At 44.3% G+C, this 25,660-nt stretch overlaps 1 protein-coding gene and 3 non-coding genes across 7 annotated transcripts; all 4 read left to right on the top strand.

The window, feature by feature from the left end:
• Positions 1–29: 29 nt before the first annotated feature.
• On the top strand, positions 30–25,484 carry SKA2 (spindle and kinetochore associated complex subunit 2). Of its 4 annotated transcripts, none has more exons than XM_007668364.4 (5): positions 695–965; positions 2,137–2,207; positions 21,618–21,707; positions 23,793–23,969; positions 25,213–25,484. In XM_007668364.4, the coding sequence occupies exons 1-5, from the start codon at positions 800–802 to the stop codon at positions 25,318–25,320; spliced, it is 612 nt and encodes a 203-aa protein (XP_007666554.1). In that variant the 5' UTR covers positions 695–799; the 3' UTR covers positions 25,321–25,484. The 4 variants fall into 4 exon arrangements, with proteins under 4 accessions (XP_001509447.2, XP_039770400.1, XP_007666554.1 ...); XM_007668367.4 differs by having other exon boundaries at positions 898–965; positions 2,057–2,207; XM_001509397.6 differs by lacking the exons at positions 695–965; positions 2,137–2,207 and adding an exon at positions 30–277.
• MIR130B (microRNA mir-130b) lies at positions 6,182–6,310 on the top strand. Its single transcript, NR_034839.1, has one exon. It is a non-coding gene; the product is annotated as a microRNA mir-130b (primary transcript).
• MIR301 (microRNA mir-301) lies at positions 7,208–7,328 on the top strand. Its single transcript, NR_034686.1, has one exon. It is a non-coding gene; the product is annotated as a microRNA mir-301 (primary transcript).
• MIR454 (microRNA mir-454) lies at positions 19,712–19,805 on the top strand. Its single transcript, NR_034838.1, has one exon. It is a non-coding gene; the product is annotated as a microRNA mir-454 (primary transcript).
• Positions 25,485–25,660: the final 176 nt, after the last annotated feature.

Raw genomic sequence — 25,660 nt, 5'->3', positions numbered from 1 at the left:
AAATAAAAAACAAAGGGGGGAGCCTTGCTCCTTCAGGCGTTGGGGGCCTTTATTTGATAGAAGGGCTTTTTTTTTTAATTCCAGAGAGTTTCCCGAGAGCCAATAAGGAGGCTGCGTCTAGGCGGGGGAACCAATGAGGTGGCGGCATTGAGTGACAGCTGTCCAATGGTGACCCTTAATGCTGGCAGGGGTCGAGGCCGAAGGTTTAACCTCTCCCCCCCCCCAGGAATGTCAACTATTCAACATGGAGGCGGCCGTTTCGAAGCTGGAAGCGATGGTGAGTAGGACGGGGAGGAGGCGGACGGGACCGTGTGTTATCTCCGGGAGGGAGGAGAGGCGGCCCTGGAGAACGTGGTTCGGCGAGGGCCGGACGACACTTCACTCCTACTTTCCTCGCGGTTAAACAAAACCACGGCCGCCGGGGCCCGTTTAACCGCCGCGGGCGGGGAGGGACATCCGGGTAACCCAGCGGGGGGAAATGGCGGGAGATGCCGAGGAAGCGGGCCTGTGGAATTCCTCCCTCCCCCCAGGGCGGGCGAATGGTGCAGCCCGCGGGCTTCCCTTTCTGGAAGTGCGGGTGGTGCGGCCCGCCTCCTTGGCTGCCCCCCCCCCGGAGGTGTGAGTGGTTTGGTCCCCGCGCGCTTTGATAAAGGAAGGGCTGGACCATTCAGGAGGTCGGGGGGGGGGGAGCGGTGTGGGTAAGAAGGGAAAGAGAAACGTGTCTGTGGGAGCGAGCCATTTGCCCCTCCGGAGGAGCGCGGCGGCAGGCCTGCCCCTGCCCGGCCTCGCAGGCGAGAGGATGCCCCCCGTGCCCGCTCCGGGGGAACAGGGACCCGCTGGATCTTTCGGTTTCTACGTTGGAGCGGGGAGCTGGCAATGCTCGGGGGGTGGGGCCCAGGTTGGCCCGGCCGGTCCTGTTCCTCTGCAGGTTGGGGAGCAGGATTTGAATTCGGAGCCGTCGGGGGGTAAGGACGAGGCTCGCTGCAGCCTGGAGGGGGGCGGGGGCCGCCCTGCTCTTCTTTCTCCCCTCTGCCCCTTTTTTTGCAAACCCACACCCTCTCTGGGCCTCTCGTTCTCTCCCTCCTCTTTCCTGCTTGGATTGAGGGTCGGGGGGTGGGGGGGGGCGGAAATCCCCGGGTTGAGTAATTCCCTTCACCAAAGCCTCTCCGGAACGTGCTTGCTAGTTCCCTTGCATTGTCCTGTCCCCAGCGTTTAGTACAGTGCCCCGAGCGAGTGGTCGGTTGGAGCTAGAGAAGTTCTGTCCCCCTTTCTAACGTGTCCGCCCCGAGGGCTGGGAGAAATCTTCGATTAAATCAGAGAAGCAGCGTGGCTCAGGGGAAAGAGCGCGGGCTTGCGAGTCAGAGGTCGTGGGTTCGAATCCCCCCTCCGCCACTTGGCAGCTGTGTAACTGTGGGCAAGTCACTTGACTTCTCTGGGCCTCAATTCCCTCATCTGTAAAAGGGGGATGGACTGTAAGCCTCACGTGGGACAACTTGATTGCCCTGTATAATAATGAGGGTATTTGTTAAGCGCTTACTATGTGCAAAGCACTGTTCTAAGCGCTGGGGGGGGGTACATGCTGATCAGGTTGTCCCACGTGGGGCTCACAATCTTCATCCCCATTTTACAGGTGAGGTAACTGAGGCTCAGAGAAGTGAAGTGACTTGCCCAAAGTCACACAGCTGACAAGTGGACCTGGGATTAGAACCCATAACCTCTTTTCCACTGAGCCACACTGTATCTACCCCAGCACTTAGAACAGTGCTCTGCACATGGTAAGCACTTAACAAATACCAACATTATTATTATTACCTTTGGACTTAGTTTTTTTGGGGGCTTCATAAAGCATCTCTGGGGAAGGCTTTGAAATTGCAAGAGGTGATCCTTCTCTCACATACATCCCTTCCTCTCCCCACTCCCCCAAACTGCATTTTCCCCACATCCTGCCTCCCTCATTATCTCACTCTGAACAGAAGTCCAGGGAACTGCCCTGATCAGGTGGGAAATGAGGCCGACCCCGATTGATTAATAGCATGGTTTTTAAACACCCGTACAGCACGTGCTGGTGTTTTCATCGAAAAGGTCATGTACTCCAGGAATCGAGCCCTCGCCTTGATCTCTTTTAAATGTTAAAAGGAGGAGGAGGATCGGAACGCCAACTAGATTTCATGACTTCAGGAACTTCGGCATCCTGGGGGTGTTTTGAAGTAGGTGCTCACGGATTGACCTGTTCTCATTATTCCCCATTAATAGAGGTATAAATATTTAACGAGCCTCCATGTTGAATGATAGGCCCCGTACTTATTGTTAAATCTAATTAGAAACACTTACCATCAAGTGGGCTTGCCAATCAAAATGAATACAGTCTGGTCAGAAAGACACTACTAGGGACCTACCTCGCCTGGGCCAGCTAAGGCTACTTTGAGCCGGTCACTTCATTTCTCTGTGCCTCCGTTTCTTCAATTGTAAAATGAGAATTAAATATCCGTCCTCCCTCCTACTTAGACCATGACACCCTTCCCCCCCATCCGACCTAATTAATTTATACTTACCCCAGTGCTTTTAGAACAGAGGTTGACACAGAATAAGTGCTTAACTATCATAAAAAGTTTAAAAAAAATAGACATGAGGTGCTGTAGTCTGCCCCGGAACCTAAGTGAGGATTAAGACTGTGAGCACCATGTGAGACAAGGACCGTTTCCAACCTGATTACCTTGCATCCACCCCAGTGCTAATACGGTGCCTGCACGTAGTAAGCGCTTAACAAATACCACAACTATTATTAAAAGTGATATGATCCATCTTCAAAAGAGCACTTCTGGCAGTTGAGAAAAAAGTTTCTCGGATGGGCAGATTTGAAGAAGGCCTCTGAAGAAAGGTGGGAAGGTATCCTGATAGTTTCATGGAAGGGAATAGTCCAAATACCGGATGTTGATTGGAAGAACGGAGCCAAAAGGGGAAAGATAAATCAACCATATTTTTTGAGCTCTTTCTGTGTGCAGAGCACTGCACTCTCAGTCAATTAGTTGTATTAATTGAATGCTTAATGTGTGTAGAACGCTATACTAAGGGCTTGGGGAGGGTACAATAAAACTGAGTTGGTAGACAGTTTCCTGCCCACAGTGAGCTTATTGAAACATTGGGTGTGTGGATAGATTTGGCTGAGCAAAAATGAAGGGTGAGTAGGGGAATGGGATGTAATAAGCTACCTTGGAAGGATTTGAATGGAGAGCCTTGAAAGTGGGGCTAAAAAGTGAAGTTTAGTGTAGTGTGGGCACCCATTTGGACACACTTTTCCCTGAAAGTTGTCCTAGTTTCCCCTGATAGCATTCAGACTTAGAGAGCAAAGTTACCTGGAAAGAGGTAGCTTTGTTTTAAAAATGCTTTTACTCCAGCCTGTATCTTGTACTTTTGATACCTCTTTCAAGACTTTTATATTGAAGGAGTAGAAAATAAATGATATACCTACTTATTCCAAAATAACTTTCATCTCCATTGGTTCAGCAAAGGACAGAGACATGTTTTACTGAAAGCATTGCTTAAAGGCATTTGTTTAATTTACTTCTGTGTCAAAATCAGTTCCAGGATCTATCCACAGACCATAATTAAAAAGGACATATAGCTGAGAGGATGGCGTCCTCCTGAACCCTCGGATAGGTTTTTAGCCCACCTTTGCCTGGGAGAGCTGGGGTATGGGAGGAGTGCAATGCCCCAATTTACCTTCCTTGGGTCCACTCTCTCAGAGGAATGAGGTTTTGTGAACTTGGCCGCCTGCTAGGTCTTTGCTGCCATAGCTTCAGCCCTCTTCCCCTGGGGAGTAGAATTATGGCCAAAACCATGGGACTGACAGAGAAGTTCATGCTTTGGGCCATGGCGACCATTTTGGAGGCAGCAGAGACACTAGGTAAGTGTCTGGCTTCATATCAGTCACTCTGACTCCATGTTGTTGCCTTCCCTTCCCAAGCACTTAATATAGATATCATTCCTGCTGTGTGTGCGTATTGGAGAGGGGGTGGATAGTAGGAGGTATTGGATGACAGGTTTCCCCCGCCCCCCCCCCCCCATTGCTGTTTAAATGAAAAGACCCTCTGGCTGTCAAAAAGTTGAGAGCTTGGCACACATCTTGTAACTATTTGATAAGTGATCATGTTTTTAACAAACTGAACCATTATCTTTACACTGTTGTGGGCATTTTATGAAGCAGTTGAGTTGCTATTATGTAAGCAGTGCTAAAGACTGATTCATTTCAGTTGAGGTAAGTGAACCACAAAATGACCCAGCAACTCTGCACTTTAATGCAGACTTGTCACTTTCCAGTCTTGGGGTTTCTCCTTACGCTGGTGATTTAAAAAAAAAAAAAAAAAAAAAAAGGACAATTTTTAAAACCTGCCTAACTGAAAAACAAAAGTTTTCCAAAGTGTTTACACAGATTCTAGTCAAAATACCGATAAACGATGTTGTTGACGTACTTTGGAATAGGAAGTTTTATGTTTTTGGTAACCTCGCTACTTGGTGTATTCTTCAGGTGAATATTCTTGCAGAATATTCTAGAATGTAAGTTCCTTGTGGGCAGGGAACTTATCTAACAACTCCGTTATATTGTACTCTCCCAAGTGCTTAGGACAGTGCTCTGCCCACAGTAAGCACTCAGTAAATACAATTGAGTGCATAATAAAAGCTGAATTTACTTCTTATGTCTCGGACTAGTGACTTCAGCTACACTGTCTTTGTTTTACTTAGTTTTCTTTATGAAAAGTGGATTTCCATTTATTTTGGAACTCTTTTGAAATTCATTAGCTATCTCAGTGAACCGTTGATGTTCGGTTTGGGTGTGCTTCAGACTCTATCTTGTTTGGCTACCTTTCATCTGATGGCATTAAAATTTACATTCACCGAGATAACTGCAGAGGTACTAACAGTGAAAACAGGAGTCTATCACAACTTCTTCAAATTCTTAACCAAACCTTTAAATTTGTGTGATGTTTATTTGATGTAAGAAAAAAAGTTTTTCTCCTGTTAGCAAGTGAATTGTACTGCTTCTGAAATAGAATGCATATGATTTATATTACCTGTTTATTTGGTAACCTCGTAACTGATCCTGTTTCCTTCTCCTCCCCAAAACCTTACAACTAAGTAGCACTTGGCATGAGTATTGGGATGATTGGGAGATTGCCAGGCCATTTTAAACTTGTCATTTGTATGTGTGTGTGTGCATCTGTCTAGGCATGTACCCTCCCTTACTCTTTCAGCGCAGTAGCGTCAAGTATTTTAAAAGTGTGCCAAAGTGTGTAATCATTGTGTTTTAAATCTTTGTGAATCTGTAACTGTCAATCCTGCCTTTTGTATTGTTACTTGCATTTTTGTTTTTCCTATACATAGTATATGTAAAAAGCCCTTTTTTTAAGAGGCAGATGATTAAAATGGTACTTACGTCCCAGAGATTGTGTGTGTATGTACTTCATGAAAATGAAATTGGCTTTTAAACCATTAAAAGCAATCATTTAAAGGTCCAAAAATTTAGTTTTGGATTAAACCCAGCATTTCTCAAGAGGCTGTTGGCACGAGGCTGTTCAGTCCTCACAGACTCACACTGTCGTAGTCACCTGGGCAGATGCCGCAAACGCGTGCACGAACCATTTCTTTGGATATCGTGGTGGGCTGTGTCCAAACTGGCCCGCTTTGTTGAAGTGTTTCAGCTTCTCTGGCAATCCTTTAGGCCGGACGTTGTGGCTGAACGGAATCGGCTTTTGGCAGTGTAATGGGACCATGCGTGATATAGAATTAATTTATGAAAGCAATCTAAACGTGATAAAACCTCATTAGGAATGCCTCTAATGAGCTATTTCATAGCACACTTAAGCCATAACAGACATTTGTTTTAATATCTGGGCCCAATGTGATAAGCTGGCACGGTTTACCAAGAGACGGTGATTAGCTTGGAATATTGTGAAAAAATCTTAATTATTAGACTGTAATAAACAGAACCTAATTAGATTCCATTCTCGCCCAAGGGTATTACAATCCCCAAAGGACGATGGGCATGAAACAAGCAAGTGCGATGGGCAGAATGGGAGAATACTGTGGGTTTTGGGTATTTCTGGGGTACCATTGGGATAGGAATGCAAGACATAAGCCAGGGAAGAGTAATACTGTGCACTGTCTTTTATTTTAATTTTTTTTTTAGTACGGTTGAACATTTCATGAGTGGTATCTGTCTAGTGCCCTTTTTATGTTGTACTACTAGTGATCTTGCACAAAAAGCAGTGCAATGTTAAAAGGGCATTGGCCAGTGATACTGTTCACCTTCCTGCCTTACGGACGAAGTCTCAAAGAGTTACTTTTAAACCAAGAAAGAGTGGCCAACCGAAACCAGCGTTTGCCACCCATTTATGTATTATTCACGATTTTCCTAAGGGGAATGTGCGTCTGATTTTTTAAAGCCGTGTCCCTCTGTTGTTGTTTGATGAGCTTTAGGACGGAGACTATGATTTAAGAAGCGCAGTGGCCTCACCTTACATCCCCCGAGGAATCGTCCGGTCCGGACCGTCTACCTCAGCCCGTCGCTTATTAAAATGCCAGGCTCATAACTCACCAAATGCCACCCAGAATGGATCTGTTTTGCAACTTCAAGCAGGGGAGCGAGATAATAGGTGTCTGTCTGTGTCCTCGAGATAAAAAAAAACGGGGTGATGGCAAGTCCGGGCCGTAGCTGGAATTCCAGAGGGCGGGGGAGGGGTGGGGCTGGGGTTGGCTTTGAAGAAACTGTACACCTTCCAACCCTTCTGCCTGTCTCCCGCGGCTTGCCATGGAGAAGGGCCGATTGCATGGAGAACTTGCGAGAAAATCCAACTAGAGTTTTACCTGCTGCCGACAGAGCCTTTCAGACTTCATTTCCGAACCAAATTGAAAAGCCTTTGCCCGGCTTTCTGTTGGCAGCAGTGATTGGATACGATGTAAACTCTTGCAACCAGTTGAAAAAAAAGTCTCCAACTGCCCATCCATGCATGGTTTCTTATAAGACATTTAGCAGGGGGCTAGTCATCCTAAAACCCGATTCCATTGGCATCTGAATCCTAATCATTTCTTGATTCTTCACACAACCGGAGCAGAACAACCAGCTATTTTGTTTATTGTTTTATTTCATTAATTCATAGTGGCGACCCTGCTGAAAATTACTCCCTCTGAAACCACAGATGATTCTAGTTTTTATTATGGTGTGTTTTACGCTTTCTGCTAACGAATGCTCTGACTTTATTGCACTACTGTTCTTTACAGCTAGCAGTGCAATAGTATTGTCAAAGCATCTGAAAGCAGAATACACAGCAGTATTTTGATTCTTGACTCTGGCTCTAACAGTTTCTTCAAAACCTGCAAGTAACTTAAAATAAACCTGCATTTGCTCTCTGACAGTAATGGAAAAACACTGCAGTGGGAAATGGTAACATAAGACTATTATTATTATTACCGTTATTATGCTTGTATACTGTTTTACTGTTAAATGATGTGTTCCAGTTAAGTTTTTTAAAATGTCGTTTAAAAACACACTTTAAGAAATGCATTTCATATTAGGTATTTGCTTAATGAGTAGTAACTTGCTCAACATAAACTGTGATTGCGTAGTATGTATTCTGTAAGGACTGATTTTTATAGAAGCCCGGGACTGAGCATGAGAAGTCTGGGTTCAAATATCAGGGCCACCACCGGCCTACTGTATGAAGTTGGGCAAGTTGTTTAACCGCTCTGAACCTCTTCCTCTTCATCTGTAAAATGAGGGACTAAGGTAGATTGTGAGCCGCATGTGGGATAGGTTCTGTCCAGTCTCATCACCTGGTGTCTCTACCCTAGCGCTTAACAAAGAGCGAGCATGTTAATGGCACCATAATTATCATTATTATTTAAAAGAGAGATTGTCCTTAAAATATGACTGGCTTTAACAGCCATGTGTAGTGAAGGTGAACTCGATTTGCAAGGCTAAAATACCCGTAGGGCTTAATTTGTGCTGGTACCTAGAATTTCATCACCTTGCCCAATTGTATAATAGTGATCATCTTGGCATTTATTAAACGCTTACTTCCTCTATCTATAACCCTTTCCTGGGGAGGAGGGAAAGGAAGTATGGTATCTATAGTGGGAGCTTCAAAACTAAATGGTTTTTGGGGCGATTTCTGCACTGGTATCCCTCAAAGGCAATGTTCCTTCTAAGTTTCTCAGCGCTTAGTACAGTGCATGGCACACAGTAAGTGCTTAACAAACACCATTATTATTACTATCATCATTTATTATTATTATTTTGTACTCCTGTACCTCAAGGGGCTTTTCCCAAAGGAGTCAGGCCTCTGGCACAGGTCCCCACACACAGATAGCTCTAACCAAAATATTCCCTTTCTCCAAATTGTTCTCCTCTAGTCAGTTAAAATCATGTTTTCTGGATTGTAAGATCTCCTAGCTATTGCCTGTCACGTCATTGCTGTGGAAATAAAACCATAGTCTTGGGCCTGTTTTAACAAGTTTTGAAACTGTTAAAAAGTCTTTAGCCTAATGCAGTGCAGAAATATGGGGTGTCAGTCAATCAGTGGTATTTCCTGAGCACTTGCTGTGTGCAAAGCACTGTAGTAAGTGCTTGGGGGAGTACACTATAACCGAGTTGGTTGACACACTCCCTCCCCACAAGGAGCTTACAAGTCTAGATGGTATTGGGTGCCTTGTTGCTAGAGTAGGGCATCTTCTTTCCAGTCAGGTGAATTTGCAGTCCGGGTTCTTGAAATTTTTACCTTCGCTAAAGATAGAAAGATAACTTTTTTCAAAGGGGCGAGGGGATTGGCTTTAAATGATCATTCTATTGTAGAAAAAGAACCAAATAAAGTTCTTCAAAAAGTGTCCCGTAATTTAATGTGTTCTGACAGCAGAAATGTTTATTGGTTACCCGAAACTCCTGAGCATTCTGTAGGTGTTTCTGGTGAATCGATATCCCCCTTACTTCTCCCCCTGAAACGGGGCAAAGATTTAGGGAGAACTTCAGACAGAGGGTGCCAGGGAGAACAAGCATGGCTTAATGGAACGAGCACGGGCCTGAGAGTTAAAGGACCTGGTTCTAATCCTGTCTTTGCCTCTTGTCTGCCGTGTGACTTCGGGCAAGTCACTTCACTTCTCTGGTCCTCATCTGTAAAATGGGGATTAGATCCTTCTCCTTCCAATTTAGACTGTGAGCTCCATGTGGGCTGGGGACTGTGCCCAACCTGAATATCTGTTATCAACTCCAGCACTTATAACAGTGCTTGACACATAGTAAGCCCTTAACAAATACCGTTGAAAGCAAAAAAAAAGTCTTAAGATTTTATCCTCGGAATGAAATTTTATCTGGTTCTAGTGTGAAAGTAAGTCTAATGTGAAGGAATAGGAAATATTACTATTCTTAGTAAGGAAGATTCCTAATTCTCCCCTTGACCGCTTGCAATCTGGCTTCTCCTCTCTTCACTCCACAGGAGCTGCCACCTCTGAGGTCACCAATGACTTGGCCAAACCCAGTGACAACTACTCCATTTGAATACATCTCGCTTTTTCCTGCCGCCTCTGGAATCATTATCTAGCCATGACTTCACTTGACACTGTCTTCTGGCTCTCCTCCAATCCCTCTGGCCACTCTTTCCCAGGCTTTTAATAATGTTGGTATTTGTTAAGTGCTTACTGTGTGCCAAGCACTGTTCTAAGTGCTGGGGTAGATACAGGGTAATCAGGTTGTCCCACATGAGGCTCACAGTTAATCCCCATTTTACAGATGGGGTAACTGAGGCACAGAGAAGTGAAGTGACTTGCCCACAGTCACACAGCTGACAAGTGGCAGAGCAGGGATTCGAACACATGACCTCTGACTCCCAAGCCCGTCCTTTTTGCACAGAGCCATGCTTTTGTTGGCTCTTCTCCTGCCTTCCACCTTCTAACTGTAGGGCTTCCTCAAGGCTCAGTCCTGGGTTCCCTTTTGTCCATCTACACCTACTCCATGGAGAACTCAATCGCTCCCATGGCTTCAATACTCTCTCTATGCAGATGACTCCCAAATATACCTCACCAGCCCCTACCTCTCTCTTCCGCAGTTTTGCATTTCCTCCTGCCTTCCAGACATTGCTTTTTGGCTATCTCCCCGACACTTCAAATTTAACATGTCCAAAACAGAACTTCTCATCTTCCCACCCAAACCCTGTCCTCCCTCTGACATCCCCATCTCTGTGGACAGCACAACCTTTCCCCTTATCTAAGCTCATAATCTTGGCATTATGCCCAACTCATCTTTTTTTTTTTTTTTTTTAACCCACACATTTCAATCTGTCACGACATCCTATTGTTTCTACCTTTACACCATCTCTAGAACTTGTCCCTTCCCCTCTGTCCAAACCGGCCACCATGCTGATCCAAGCATTCACCATCCTGGGCCCTGACTACTGCATCGGCCTCTTCTCTGGCCTCCCTGTCTCATGTCTCTTCCCTCCTCTATCGGTAATTCACTTCGCTGCCTGGATCATTTTTCTGAAAAACAGGTCAGTCCCTACCTCCACACTCCTCAAAAACCTATGTACTTGATTCTATACCCCCCATAAGCATTTTGATACCCAGCTCCACAGCACTCACGTAAATAATCTTACATTCTATTATTTCCCCTATTGTAGTTTATTTTAATGTCTGTCTTCCCCTTTAGGCTGCAAGCTTCTTGTGGTTAGGGGATTGTGTCTACCAACTCTATAATACTGTCTTTACCCAACCACTTAAGTGCTCAGCACACAGTGAGCGCTCCAATTTCATTGATCGATGCTTGGGTTTGAAGATGGTGAGATTTTTTTATCAAGATTTGCTAGGGGTTTGCGAGTTGATGCATAACCAATGATCCCTTCCAAATTAATTCAGATGCATTAATGCAGTCAGTGTTTCTTTTACATTTTTATCTCTTCACTTTAAGAGGTAAACCAAATGCGATTTCTAGAATAAATAGGCTACCTTAAGTAGTAAATGTTGTTTAGTCAGTGTTCAGTTTTCCCTAGTATCAGTAATAAATATTTTTCAGGATTGGCATTTCATACTAGATTATTACATATATTTCACAGTGTGTTATAACAGCCTTCTCTTCCTGCCCCTGTTACATAGCAAGGGCTGGACTGAATGTTTTTCAGAGAGAACAACAACATGTTGAAAAATATCTGAAAATAGCAGGAAACTTTGGTGAAGGTATTAGTGAAGCAGCATGGTCTAGTGGAAAGAGCCTGGGCCTAGGATTCAGGGACGTGGGTTCTAATTCTGGATCTGCCACACGTCTGCTGTGTGACCTTGGGCAAGTTGCTTCACTTCACTTTGCCTCAGTTATCTCATCTGTAAAATGGGGATGAAGACTGTGAGCCCCATGCAAGGACCATGTCCAACCTGATTACCTTGTGTCTACTCCAGCGCTTATCACAGTGCCTGGCACATAGTAAATGCTTAACAAATACCACAGTTATTATTATTATTAGTGGTTGAAAAAATGGTCCCAGCAAGCTAGTGAGGAATCAGGAAGTGGCCCCCTGAGCTGTCCACTTGCTTCATCCCCCTCCCCCCCCCCCGACCCGATCTGCCTAGGGAGCCTGGGGGAACCATCCTGGCCACCAAACTGGCCCACTTTCCAGCCCCAGTACTCCTCACGTTTGGCTTTAAGGCTCATGTTCCGTTGGCCTGCCCTTACTGCCAGGTTCGGCCCCCGCCCCCCGCTGCAGCGCTCACCCCCACTGCGACACTCAGTCTTGATACCTTTCAAGCTAACGTACTCATTGAACCTTGTTCTCATCTCCCACCTCCAATTTTTTTGCCTGGACCATTCACTGGAATGGAACTTCCTTCGCCTTTAGGTTGGCCAAACCATAGCTCCCCCATCATCAAAGCCCTTCTGCAATCATAACTCCTCCAATAAGTTTTTCCTGATTGATTCCCCCCCCCCCCCCCCCCCCCACAGACGAGGTTATATCACTTGGCTACCACTTCAGTCTTTCTGCACCGACTATGCACTTGTGTGACCTTAGGCAATTCACTTAACTTTCTAGGCCTCAGTTCCCTCATCTGTAAAATGGGGATTATTCTTTGAGTCCCATATGGGATAAGGTCGGTGTCCAATCTGACGAGCTTGTATCTACCCCAGCACTTAAAACAGTGCTTGGCACATAGTAAGTGATGAACAAGTACCATAGTTATTATTTTAGTTGTGAACTCACAACCACCTTTGCATACTGACTTTTATACTCCTACTTTTAAAGGACTAACATACATCTCCGCACCTTCTTCTGAACTGCAAAATAAGTTCCGTATTGGTCTTCCCTGCTAAGATTGTCAGCTACTTCAGAGCAAGGATCGTACTTACCCTCCCAAGTGGTCTGCACTAATAGATTATGGATCGATAGATCCGTGAGTGATGGGTCCTAGCCGAAAATGAGTGCAACTACCTAGCTCTGCAGGATTCATAGGGCCACAGTGGCTTTGAAGCGCCAATCTCCATCCTGCCCGCCCCCATCGAACCCCCAGAATGTCCAGATCAGGCAGTGGCTCAACTTCAAAGAGGGGGGCTATAGGCCCTCTTCTCAGCAAGCTCTGGTGCCTGGTAAGGACCAGAAAAATCGAATTCAGAAACTTTTCAACTATTGGTATGCTTTTTCATTTGCTTTTGCTTCATCATGTAACTCTATTGCACCTCTGTATCACTTTAGAAAAAGCCATTAAATACATTGTTTTGGTTGAATCGTTCAGCTCTTAGACCATGTTATGGCCCTTGACACTTTCCCAGTGGGAAATTACTTTATGTAGCACGCCTTTGCCTGACACTCTTTATGGAATCCTTTAAGGAGCCCTAAATTCATTCATTCATTCAATTACATTTATTGTGCTTACTGTGTGCAGAGCGCTGTACTAAGCACTTGGGAAAGTACAATGCAACAATAAACAGTGACATTCCCTGCTAACAACGATGCCTATCTATTGATGCCTGTCTACTTGTTTTGTTTTGTCTCCCCTTGCTAGACTGTGAGCCCGTTGTTGGGTAGGGATTGTCTCTCTCTGTTGCTGGACTGTACTTTCCAAATGCTTAGTACAGTGCTCTGCACACTGCAAGCACTCCAGAAATATGATTGAATGAATGAACAACGAGCTCACAGTCTAGAATGGGGGAGACAGACATCATGTAAATAAAGTTATAGATGGGTAAATAAGTGCTTCGGGGCTGGGAAGGGGAAGAACAAAGGGATATATAAAATGACAGATATGTACATAAATGTTTTGGGGCTGGGAGGGAGAAGAGGAAAGGGAGCAAATCAGGGCGATGCAGAAGGGAGTGGGAGATGAGGAAAAGTGGGGTTTAGTCTGGGACGGCCTCTTGAAGGAGATGTGCCTTTAATACGCCTTTGAAGTAGGGAGAGTGTTTGTCAGATTAGAGGAGGAAGGGCGGGTTCCAGGCCAGAGGCCGGGAGGTGGGCTAGGGATTGGAGGTGAGACAGGTGAGATCAAGACACAGTGAGGAGGTTAGCACTCCGAGGAGTGAAATGTGCGAGGAGTGAAATGTGGGGGCTGGGTGGTAGAAGGAGAGAAGCAAGGTGAAGTAGGAAGGGGAACAGCTGTAGTGAAATGCATGTAGTGTGAGTAAATCAGTATATGCACAATGCTACAGATTAATAATCTAGTGCCTCGGGTGGCTGTTGGCTTTAAACAATCTGAAGAGGTGGATATCAATCAGGGAAGGCCTCCTGGAGGTGAGGTTTTCTTAAAGCATTTGAGGATAGGGAGAGCTGTGTTCTGGTGATTGAAAGGGGAAGGGGAGTTCCAGGCTGGACGGGAGAAGGTCATTAGATGTCCCTGAGTTCAGGGAGTCTTTTACATTACCCTGCTGTGTTCTGTGCCCGGAATTGTCCCCTGGTTTGGTGTGGTGTTTTACTGAGCGCTTACTATACAGTGCACTCTACCAATCGCTTGGGAGAGTACAAAAGAGTTGGTAGGCATGTTCACTACCCAAAATTAGCCTACCGCCTAGAGTAAGGTCCTGACTTCACAATGTGCTTCGGTTGGACGGAAAGGGAGAATTCTTTTCATTCATTCATTCAATAGTATTTATTGAGCGCTTACTATGTGCAGAGCACTGTACTAAGCGCTTGGGATGAACAAGTCGGCAACAGATAGAGACAGTCCCTGCCGTTTGACGGGCTTACAGTCTAATCGGGGGAGACGGACAGACGAGAACAATGGCAATAAACAGAGTCAAGGGGAAGAACATCTCGTAAAAACAATGGCAACTAAATAGAATCGAGGCGATGTACAATTCATTAACAAAATAAATAGGGTAACGAAAATATATACAGTTGAGCGGACGAGTACAGTGCTGTGGGGATGGGAAGGGAGAGGTGGAGGAGCAGAGGGAAAAGGGGAAAATGAGGGTTTAGCTGCGGAGAGGTAAAGGGGGGATGGCAGAGGGAGTAGAGGGAGAAGAGCTCGGTCTGGGAACGCCTCTTGGAGGAGGTGAGTTTTAAGTAGGGTTTTGAAGAGGGAAAGAGAGTCAGTTTGGCGGAGGTGAGGAAGGAGGGCGTTCCGGGACCGCGGGAGGACGTGACCCAGGGGTCGACGGCGGGATAGGCGAGACCGAGGGACGGTGAGGAGGTGGGCGGCAGAGGAGCGGAGCGTGCGGGGTGGGCGGTAGAAAGAGAGAAGGGAGGAGAGGTAGGAAGGGGCAAGGTGATGGAGAGCCTTGAAGCCTAGAGTGAGGAGTTTTTGTTTGGAGCGGAGGTCGATAGGCAACCACTGGAGTTGTTTAAGAAGGGGAGTGACATGCCCAGATCGTTTCTGCGGGAAGATGAGCCGGGCAGCGGAGTGAAGAATAGACCGGAGCGGGGCGAGAGAGGAGGAAGGGAGGTCAGAGAGAAGGCCGACACAGTAATCTAGCCGGGATATAACGAGAGCCCGTAACAGTAAGGTAGCCGTTTGGGTGGAGAGGAAAGGGCGGATCTTGGTGATATTGTAGAGGTGAAACCGGCAGGTCTTGGTAACGGATAGGATGTGTGGGGTGAACGAGAGAGACGAGTCAAGGATGACACCGAGATTGCGGGCCTGAGAGACGGGAAGGATGGTCGTGCCATCAACGGTGATAGAGAAGTCTGGGAGAGGACCGGGTTTGGGAGGGAAGATGAGGAGCTCAGTCTTGATTCAATTCTTGAATCAGAAGAGTGGAGATTGTACATTTGGGAAAAGAGGGCTTGGATTCTAGAGAAGCAGTGTGGCACAGTGGAAAGAGTACGGGCTTTGGAGTCAGGGCTCATGAGTTCGAATCCCAGATCTGCCACTTGTCAGCTGTGTGACTGTGGGCAAGTCGCTTCACTTCTCTGTGCCTCAGTTCCCTCATCTGTAAAATGGGGATTAAGACCGTGAGCCCCACGTGGGACAACCTGATTCCCCTGTGTTTACCCCAGCGCTTAGAACAGTGCTCTGCACATAGTAAGCGCTTAACAAATACCAACATTATTATTATTATTATTCTTTTCTGTGAAATGTTACCTGGAACATATAAGCCAGATCTCTGCAAGCTGAGTGAAATGGAGGTCCAGGAAATCATCCAGTTGATGTGCTCCACATAGTTGGTCTCACTATGTAACTCAGCTGAAAAAAATTCCACTCTGGAGCCCGAAATGTTTTCGGGATTGGCTAGATGGAGTAATTCAATCTAATAAATGCTCATTCCTCCGTGTGGCCGGATCTGTGTAGAGGCAGCCTGGGGTGCCAAATTTTCACTTCAAACGTGGGGGTTGAATTTGGGCGGATGCTCCTAGGGGGAGGTGGGGAAATGAGACAGAGCTGGGGCTAGAGAGGGGGGCCTGTGCATGCATGCACACAAACACACACACTCTGAACAAGTACTGCAATTATTCATGATTAAAGGTATTTGTAGAGGGCTTACTGAATGCAGTGCACTGAACGAAGTGGTTGAGCAGTATAAGACGTGCTATTGAAGTGGCCCGGTTTCCTTCTTTAGGACGTCTGATCACATCACTCTGACCCCTCATTTCCTTTACCTGCTCTCCCCTCATTGTCAACTATGTACTTGGCTGTGTACCCCTCGAGCACCCCAGCCCCATAGCCTCTAGACGGTAAGCTCCTTGTGGATAGGCAGTGGGTCTGCCAACTTCTTTGTGTGTGTGTGTGTCGGGGGGTATTTAAGTGCTTACTATGAGCCAGGCACTATACTAAACTCTGGGGTAGGTACAAGATAGAATGGACACAATCCTTGTCCCACCTGAGGCTCACAGTCTTAATACCCATTTTACAGATGAAGGAACGGAGGCATAGAAGAGCTAAGTGATTTGCCCAGCGTCACTCAGCAGACAAGTGATGGAGCTGGGATTAGAACCCATGTCCTGACTCCCAGGCCTGTGCTCTATCCACTAGACCACACTGCTTCTCTGTAAAGCTGTGCTTTAGTCTGATAGAGGATGATGGCCTGCAGATGTTCTATTAAAATTGCTTGGGTTTTTAAAATGTCTTCCCCAGGAAACTTTAGGAAGAAAAATACTTCTACAAACACTTACATTAGTAGCATTGAAAAGTGTTATTTTGGCCTTATTTCCTAATTCCATTAGGATGACTACTCTTGGTCAAACTAAATCTTTGTCAGCCCTTAGTTTGCTTAAAGGAAACAAAGAAATACAGTGCCAAAAAATGTGTAGCATCTGAAAGATCAGGCCAGATAGAAAAATAAGTTGTTCCTAACTGTTGTGTTTTACTCTTTTTTTGGCCCAGGATAGCAAAGTATTGTTAATGCTGTTTTTTTTTTTCATTTTCAAAAAACTAGATTCAAGATCTCAGCTATCAAAACATTTCTATGTATAAAACCTCAAAAAATTTCTTCTGCTTACACCATTTTCTAATGTAAATTCTAATGTCATGTAATGCAAATCTGAAATTCTCCCAAATTAAAGGTTTGTATCTTGTTTTGAAGGTCAATTAACAGAAAGAAACTGAATTAAATGAATCAAGTGAAGAAACTCCATGTGGAAAATTTACCTTTAGAGAGAAACCATCCTACTCAAGAATAGTTTCATTCAAAATCAAGCCTGTCCTTTTCACCTGTCTGCAGCAGCGTAGTTTAGACAAAAAAAAGGAATGGAGGGTAGAGTGGGGTGTAGGTGAGATGTGCTGAGAGAAGAATTCGTTCTGGCACATGGAAAGTAAATTTAAAAACCCAAATTTGGAGTGTGTGCTTCCCTCTGTCTTTCACTCACACACATACTCTCACTTTCTCTTGCGCGCACTTTCTCTCTCACAGCCGTTTGAGCCTGACTGCAGGGTTTGCTCATCCAGGTGTTGAACATTGAGTTTCCATTGAGTGTTGTGAAAATACCAAATGGTGGCTTTCTGGTTTATAAACCTTCAGCCTGTTGTTTCCAGTTCTCAGCCTCACCCAGTCCCCCTCCAGCCCCCCAACTAAAATCCCTGCCCCTTCTTCTCTCCCAAACAAAGTGGACACCTATGCTTGAAGTAGCCATTTGTCTCCAGTAGATCCGTTCACAGAATAACCTGGTTCTCCACGTTTGCAGAATTCGATTTTAGTTGCAGAAGGTGAAGCTCGAAGGGTTGAAGCGTTTTATTCATTCCCTCGTCTTTAGTGAATGCCTTCTAATGTACCGAGCACTGTACTAAGTGCTTAGGAGCGTAGAGTAAAAGTAAATAAGATGGTTTCAGTTCTCAAGGAGTGTAGAACCTGGAGAATCTATCCATTTGTCTTAGGTGGGATTGTATGGAAAACCCAGATTTGCTAACTCCACTCTTGTTGACGATTATCAATCAGTGGTATTTATTGAGTGTTTACTTTGTGCAGAGCCCTGAGGTAAGTGCTTGGGAAACATGGATCCCTGTCCACAAGGTGCTTCCAGTCTAGGGAGAATGACATTAAAATAATAGCTAGGGAAAGCAGAAATGTTTGCTGGGGGCAGAAGTGGTGTGAATGTCAAATGTGGATTTTCTTAGGGGAAGAGGAAGGTGGATGGGGCTGGACATCAGGACACCTGGGTTCTAGTTCCTCTTCTGCTACGGTCCTTCAGTGACCAGACAAGTCACTTGACCTATATGGGTCAGATTTTTCAACGCCCACCTTCCCCCCGCCCCAACAGAAGGTGGTAAAAATACCAGCTCTTCCCTACTTAATGTGAAAGTGCACATTAGGTGATTAGTTTGGGACTGCTTATGTCCCATAATTGGACTGCATAATTATAACAATTATAAGCAATTATAAAATTGGCCTGTGCACTTTCTGTTACCTTTGGACATTTGTTACCTTTCTGTTACCCTCAGCCCCCAACACTTAAATACATTATACATTATAAATTATTCATATTAATAACTGTCTCCCCCTCCAGACTGTAAACTCATTATAGGCAGGGAACATCTCTGCTGATTCTGCTGTATTTTACTCTCCCAAGTGCTTAAAACAGGGCCCTGCACATAGTAAAAATACTGTTGATTGCTTATTTTTACACTGAGTTGTGAGTTTTTCTACCATAAGGTCAGCAGAAACAACAGAACTTTACTTAGCCTGGATGAGAAAAGATGATCTGTTCTACTTATCTGCGTAATTAAACTCATTCCACAAAGTGGAATTTTGGACCCTTATTTACATGTGATCAGCTGTCCAACTTCCATAGATAGGCCCTATTCACCCTGCTGCCAATCTACCTTCTCCATCTCTCTGGTGACACTTTTAATCAATCAATTGACTTATTGAGTGCTTACTATGTGCAGAGTACTGTACTGAGTGCTTGGGAGAGTATAGTACAACAGAATTAGCAGACATGTTCCCTGCCCATAATGATCATCTCCTCTGTTCTTTCTAAAGCCGGGGTTTCGTGAAGTTCTACTATTTGCTTTGCTGAAGCAATTGCTAATAAGTTGATTGATAATTAAGGACAGCATTTAAGTAAGGGGTGTACCCTATTAAACTCAGTAAAAGAGTTGCTAAAGCTTAGTGAGATTGAATTATCTAAAGCACACTCAGTGTATATAAATTGTGTGTGTGTGTTTGTGTAACAGTACTTCGTACAGTGCTGTGCACCCAGTAAGCGCTCAGTAAATATAATGAATGAATAACAGGCTTGCACGCTCGTAATTACATAAATAGCATTCTGTAATCTCTAAAGCCTAATCCGTTCCGAACTGGAGTTTTCTCCAGTTTATTAAGAAGGATTTTAAAGTTTATTGCAGGCCCAGATTGGATAGATGTTGAATTTTAAGCAGGCTCGGTGGGGGGAGCATCTGGTGGGGGCATCCTCAAATTGATACAGATTTCAATGTCCCTGGATTCTCTACTAGTAAACTTTGTCCGTTTATCATGAAGCTGTGCATCTCCCAAATAAGCTTAAAATGTTTTTATAGATGTTGGTATTTGGTGATTTGAAGAGACACTTATTTTTTTCCTACTAGACACTAACATAATCACAGCCATTAAAATGGTAGCCTTAAGTTAATTTAGCAGTAATTGTGTCATCACACTGTTTTAAAAGGCAATTAACCAGCTTTCAAGAGCCTCAATTATCCCACGGAGAGTTTGTTTTGTGAATGAAGTTTGGGCGCAGGGCATTCATCTTTCCGAATGATTTGGGATTAATCTGAGTTATGGTGAACATCACGACTGGTCAAGTGGTAATAGTATAATTTAAAAACACATTTCCTGTGGATATTACCAGATCCTGGAACCCTATCGATATTGTCTCTGCTGTGTAAATAGCTGTGAGTAGTGCAATATTGCTTATAGGGTTTTAGTGTTTGGGAAAACCATTGGGCAGATTGAAGAAGTTTTTGAAACTGCCATCCTTAATTAGAAGAAAAAGTCACAACAGCTAGTGTTTTCATGATGGTAAAAAAAAAAAGTATAAAATAAGAATGTTGGATATATGTAATTTGTTAGTAGATCATGAATTTGTCACATTTATAATAGTGTAAATCCTGTACTTTGAGCAACATAGTACATTTTTTACATGTTTATTTGCAATAGGGGAGCTGATGACAGCTCTGCCACTTGTCTGCTGTGAGACCTTGGGCAAGTCATTTCACTTTTTTAGGCCTCAGTTACCTCATCTGTAAAATGGGGATTGAGACTGTGAGCTCCGTGTGGGACAGGGACTGTGTCCAACCTGATTGGTTGTATCCACCCCAGCACTTAGTACAGTGCCTGGCATTCAGTAAGTGCTTAACAAATACTATTATTATTATTTTCATTATCATTATTATTATTATTAAATGTAAAATGGGCGTGCCTGAGGGTATTCAGAAGAAACAGTCAAATCACTGGGAGCCCCTGTTTTGTCACTCAGAGCTTTCTTTAATCATAAAATGACAAAGACCAAGGAGGAGAAACTCTTAATGTTTTCATTTATTGGATTAGTTTTTGGTTGGTTTGTTTTCCTAAGCTCCCTTCATTGGGATAATGTACCTTTTCAAGAGAATCAGTGTTCCAGAGGGAGACCAAAAGTCTGAGGGAACTAGTAGGAGGAGTAACACCAGACTAGAGCAAGAGCAAGGTTCACTATTAAATAGTTACTCTGTGGGATTTAAGTTTTTGCAGTACGGTGTCTGGCTTAATTGCCAGTGAAAACTCAGAAGAGCTCCCAATTTTGCCTTCATTATTGAACGTGTGAAAATCTTAGCAGCTGCTCTGTAATACGGTGAGATTTTTGCAAATACCAAGAAAGTCCATCGGGGCTAATAAATCGCGGCCTCCAGAGAGCGGGACTGCAAAGGGAGCAAGGATAGAAACCTTCCTGTTTGAAGATGCTGCTGCTGATGGGAGGGCTCCGTTCGTGTGCGTGAGAATAGGGCTGAAAACAGCGATGTAGGACTGATGTGCTGTTCATATGTAAACTGTTGTCGCTCTGCAAGATTCAAGTTCACTGGACGTAGTCCGGAGAGGTTAGTGAGGCGGGGAGAGTTTAGGGTCCCTTTATAAGTCTCTCCCCGATACGGGGTGAGCAGCGTGCCCCTAAGTAGGGCCGCTGTGACATTCGGGGTGATACCATGGTCTCATCAGGGAGAAAATGACTGTCCACTTACATAGGCTATTTGCTTAGGGGTAGGGGAAAGGGCTTGCTTCCATTCAGGAGAGCATTCGTCCCAGGTGGTTTAGGTAATGGTGGTTTGTGGGGAGCGGGCCACTTGCTTACAGTATTCAAGACATGGATAAGTGCTATATAAATACAGCGAAAGGCAGGTTTATCAATCAATTGTATTTATTGAGTGCTTATGTATAGAGCACTGAGTTAGAAAATACGATGCCCACCTTCAAGCTGACCATCCAGTGGGGTTTCCTCATACGCTATCAGATGCCTGTTGAACTCGATTTGCTTGTATCCACCCCAGGGCTTAGAACAGGGCCTGTTCTAAGTAAGCACTTAACAAATGCCATCATTATTTTCATTATTATCTATGAAGAGTAGGTTGGCTTCAAAGACAACATTGATTTCTTCCATTCAAGAGCCATAGGAATGGGAGGCCAGAGAATTTAAATATCTATATTTTTTGGTCTTGCGGGTGATGGGAAAGGTTTTCTTCAAAATTAATTCATTTGTGACTGATCATGCGTGTTTTAGTTCCAGAAAGCAGAATCAGATCTGGATTACATTCAGCATAAACTGGAATTTGAAATTATGAAAAGCCTTCCACACAGCCCTTCTGGAGAGGTAATCTGCAAAACATTAAAACATACCTTGTTTTATCAGTGCCGTGATAAAGGACTATGGGATAAGATTCTGAATTTTGATCTTCAGTTTTAATGCCTTATTGTAGATTGCTATGTTCTTGCGTTATTTCAAAATCACATACAGCTACTCTTCGCTTAACAAAAGTACGATCTGGAAAAAGGCAACTTTTAAGTGAAGTGATAAGCAAATCTAATTTTGCTGTAAGAATGAACATATGTAGGGAGAGATTTATTTCTAGTGAGCTGTTCTTTTCACCAGACACAAGATTTATGAAAATTGACAGTATTTGGTGTAATTTTAAGCAATTTAATACTCCAGTGGTGATTGTAAAGTTGGGAGGGTTGTTGGAATAAGATGGTGAAAGCATCCTAATCTAGTGCCCAAATGAATGATTTCCTGGTTTTCCTACTGCTTCACTCTGTCACTTGTCGGGTAATAATGTTGGTATTTGCTAAGCGCTTACTATGTGCCGAGCACTGTTCTAAGCACTGGGATAGATACAGGGTAATCAAGTTGTCCCATGTGAGGCTAACAGTTAATCCCCATTTTACAGATGAGGTAACTGAGGCACAGAGAAGTTAAGTGACTTGCCCACAGTCACACAGCTGACAAGTGGCAGAGTTGGGATTCGAACCCATAACCTCTGACTCCCAAGCCAAGGCTATTTCCACTGGGCCATGCTGCTTCTCCTCCCTGATCCCAGCTCCACAATTTGTTGCTTGTGTGACCTTGGGCAAGTCACTTCATTTCTCTGAGCCTCAGTTTATTTCATCTGTAAAATGGGGATGAAGAGTAGGAGCCCCACGTGGGACTTGGACTGTCTAAACTGATTACCTGGCATCTACCCCAGCACTTAGCACAGTGCCTGGGACATAGTACTTAACTGATACCATAAAAACAAAAAACAAAATAGGGTTGACCTTAAATTCATTCATTCATTCAATAGTATTTATTGAGCGCTTACTATGTGCAGAGCACTGTACTAAGTGCTTGAAATGGACAATCGGCAACAGATAGAGACCATCCCTGCCCAGTGACGGGCTCACAGTCTAATCGGGGGAGACATAAGGCAGAGCAAAACAGAACGAAACAAAAACAAGACGACATTATTACGATGAATAGAATCAAGGGGATGTACACCTCATTAACAAAATAAATAGGGTAATAAAAAAATATATACAAATGAGCACAGTGCTGAGGGGAGGGGAAAAGGAAGGGGGAGGAGCAGAGGGAAAGGGGGCTCAGATGAGGGGAGGGGCAGGGGGAAGAGCAGAGGGAAAAGTGGGGAGCTCAGTCTGGGAAGGCCTCTTGGAGGAGGTGAGCTTTTAGTAGGGCTTTGAAGAGGGGAGGAGAGTTAGTTTGGCAGAGGTGAGGAGGAAGGGCGTTCCAGGACATGGGCCAGAGGTTGACGGCGGGGTAGGTGTGAACGGGGGACGGTCAGGAGATGAGTGGCAGAGGAGCCGAACGTCGGGCTGGGCAGTAGAGAGAAGGGAGGAACATGTGTACCTTACAATACATATTGTCAAAGTAACTCTGTTCATCTATACAAGGCCTCTTTAGGGATGCTTTATGGATAGTCTTTTGATATGAATGTTTAGTTTGGAAATTATGGTTTGGGTGTGCTTTTGAAAAGAATTAGAGCATCATTGAATAGAAGCAGTTTCCAGGTTTAGATTTGCGTATGGTGGGATCCTGCCCTCAAAAGCCTCAAGCTTCTGAAGCAAAAGGTTCAATGACAGCTGCCGATACCTTAGAAATGGAATTAGAGAGAGCCTACAATTTACTTTGCCAGCTGATGTCATTTTAGCCTAACACGTCGTGACATACTATGAAGAATTTAATATGATTACGAACAAAGGAGGGGATTTTCGGTTTTACTATTAGTCAAAGTAAAACAAGCACTTTAAGACTTGAAAAGTTGTCTGAAGTGTGACTTGGGAAGAAGTAGTTAAACGTTACATATTTAAAAGAAGGCTGAACAAGGTACTAATTCAGAGTCCTAAATGCCACCCCCTCAAATATTTTCTATTTTAACGATCTAAAACTCCTTTTATTCCAATGCAGGAAAATCCAGTTACGCTTTTAGAGGAATTGTCAGAGGTGAAGTCTCGTTATAAAGCTCTGTGTGCCCAATTGGAACAAGTTGCTAAAGAACAAAAAGAATCTATGACCTCCATCTGTACCACTTTGGATACCACTATGAAAATGGTACAGCAGCTACAGCAGCAAACGAATATGGAGGTAATGCGTTCCAGTTGACATTGGATTCATAATCCTATGTGGGAAGTGGGAGAAACAAGCACCTTGGAATCTTGAAATAATTTCAATAACCTCTAGTCTGTAAACTCACTGGGGGCCTGTACTGTACTAAACACTTGAGAGAGTACGGTATATAACATCAGACACATTCTGTTGGGAGAAGCAGCGTGGCTCAGTGGAAAGAGCAGGGGCTTGGGAGTCAGTGGTCGTGGGTTGTAATCCTGGCTCCATCACTTATCAACCCTGTGACTTCGGGCAAGTTACTTCACTTCTCTGTGGCTCAGCTACCTCATCTGTAAAATGGGGATTGACTGTGAGCCCCACGTGGGACAACCTGGTGACCTTGTATCTCCCCTAGCTCTTAGAACATAGTAAGCGCTTAACAGATATCATCGTTACTATTTATTAATATTATTCCCTGCCCACAACAAGCTCACAGTTTAGAGTCAATCAGTCACTGGTGTTTATTGAGCCCTTACCGGGTGCCGAACACTCTACTAAATGCTTGAGAGAATACAGTTCATTAGAGTTGGGAGACATGATCCCTGCCCTCAAGGATTTTACAATCCAGTGGGGGAAACAGATGCTAAAATAACATAAATGAAAGAGAGGGGAAGTAGAAAGTATAAGGATACGTGCATAAATACTGTGGGGGTTGAGTAAGTAGCAAAGTGCTTAAGGGCTAGAGATCCACGTGCATGTAGGCAACACTGAAGAAAGGGAGAATAGGGTGGGGAGGTGAGAGGCTAGTCAGAGAAGTCACTTCACCTCTCTGTGCCTCAGTTACTTCATCTATAAAATGGGGATTAAGGCTGTGAGCCCCATGGACGTGGACTCTGTCTAACCCGATTAACTCGTATCTCCTCCAGCACTTAGTACACATGCCTGCCACTTAGTAAATCACTTAACAAATGCCATATAAAAAAGCTTGTGTTGTAGCCACTGTCTGACGTTGAGTACACACAGTTTCATCCAAATCCACATTCCTCTTGATTCTAAAGTGCTTGTTCTATAGGGCAAATGTTTCCTAATGCCATGACCGCAGTCTACCGAGAATGCATAGGGAAAACCTGGGTTTAGGCAGAACTAATTTTGTCTCCTAGAGTACTCTTCATCTCCCCTCCCTACTCTTTACCTGAGATGTAACTTGTCTTGGATTCAATTCATGAGATTTTTGAAGGCCTTTTAAGCCTGTGAAATAACATGCGTATTGTTCTTTTTGTAGCTGTCTCCTCTGGATGAAGAAGAGCAGTCCGCATTACAGAAGTTAAGAACCCACTTAACACATCAGGCTTCTAAAGGAACAGACTTGCACAAGGCAATCGTAACATAATTTTTTGCACGAATGTTTTTGTCTGTGGATTAATTCTTTGTAATTTAAACAAACTGTAATGCATTTCTTTGGAACCTGCTGAGTCCCACAAAATACCTACCCTGGAAGTAGCACCTTACGTGGGGGTGATTCATTTTTCAAAAATAAAAAGTGTCACCATCCTACAGTCTCTCAAAGTCCTACTCTGGTGGAAATGACAACCGCAGTTGCTCCTCTGAATGCCGGACAGAGTTGGCCCTCTCTTGGGCTCACATGACATAGTTGTATGGGGCATTAATGGTCTTGGTCTCTAATAATGGTAACTGTGGTTTCTGTTAAGCGCTTACTATGTGCTAAGCAC

Source organism: Ornithorhynchus anatinus, chromosome 17, assembly GCF_004115215.2.
Source record: "Ornithorhynchus anatinus isolate Pmale09 chromosome 17, mOrnAna1.pri.v4, whole genome shotgun sequence".
Taxonomy (NCBI): domain Eukaryota; kingdom Metazoa; phylum Chordata; class Mammalia; order Monotremata; family Ornithorhynchidae; genus Ornithorhynchus; species Ornithorhynchus anatinus.
This window is presented reverse-complemented; position numbering and strand designations above follow the sequence as displayed.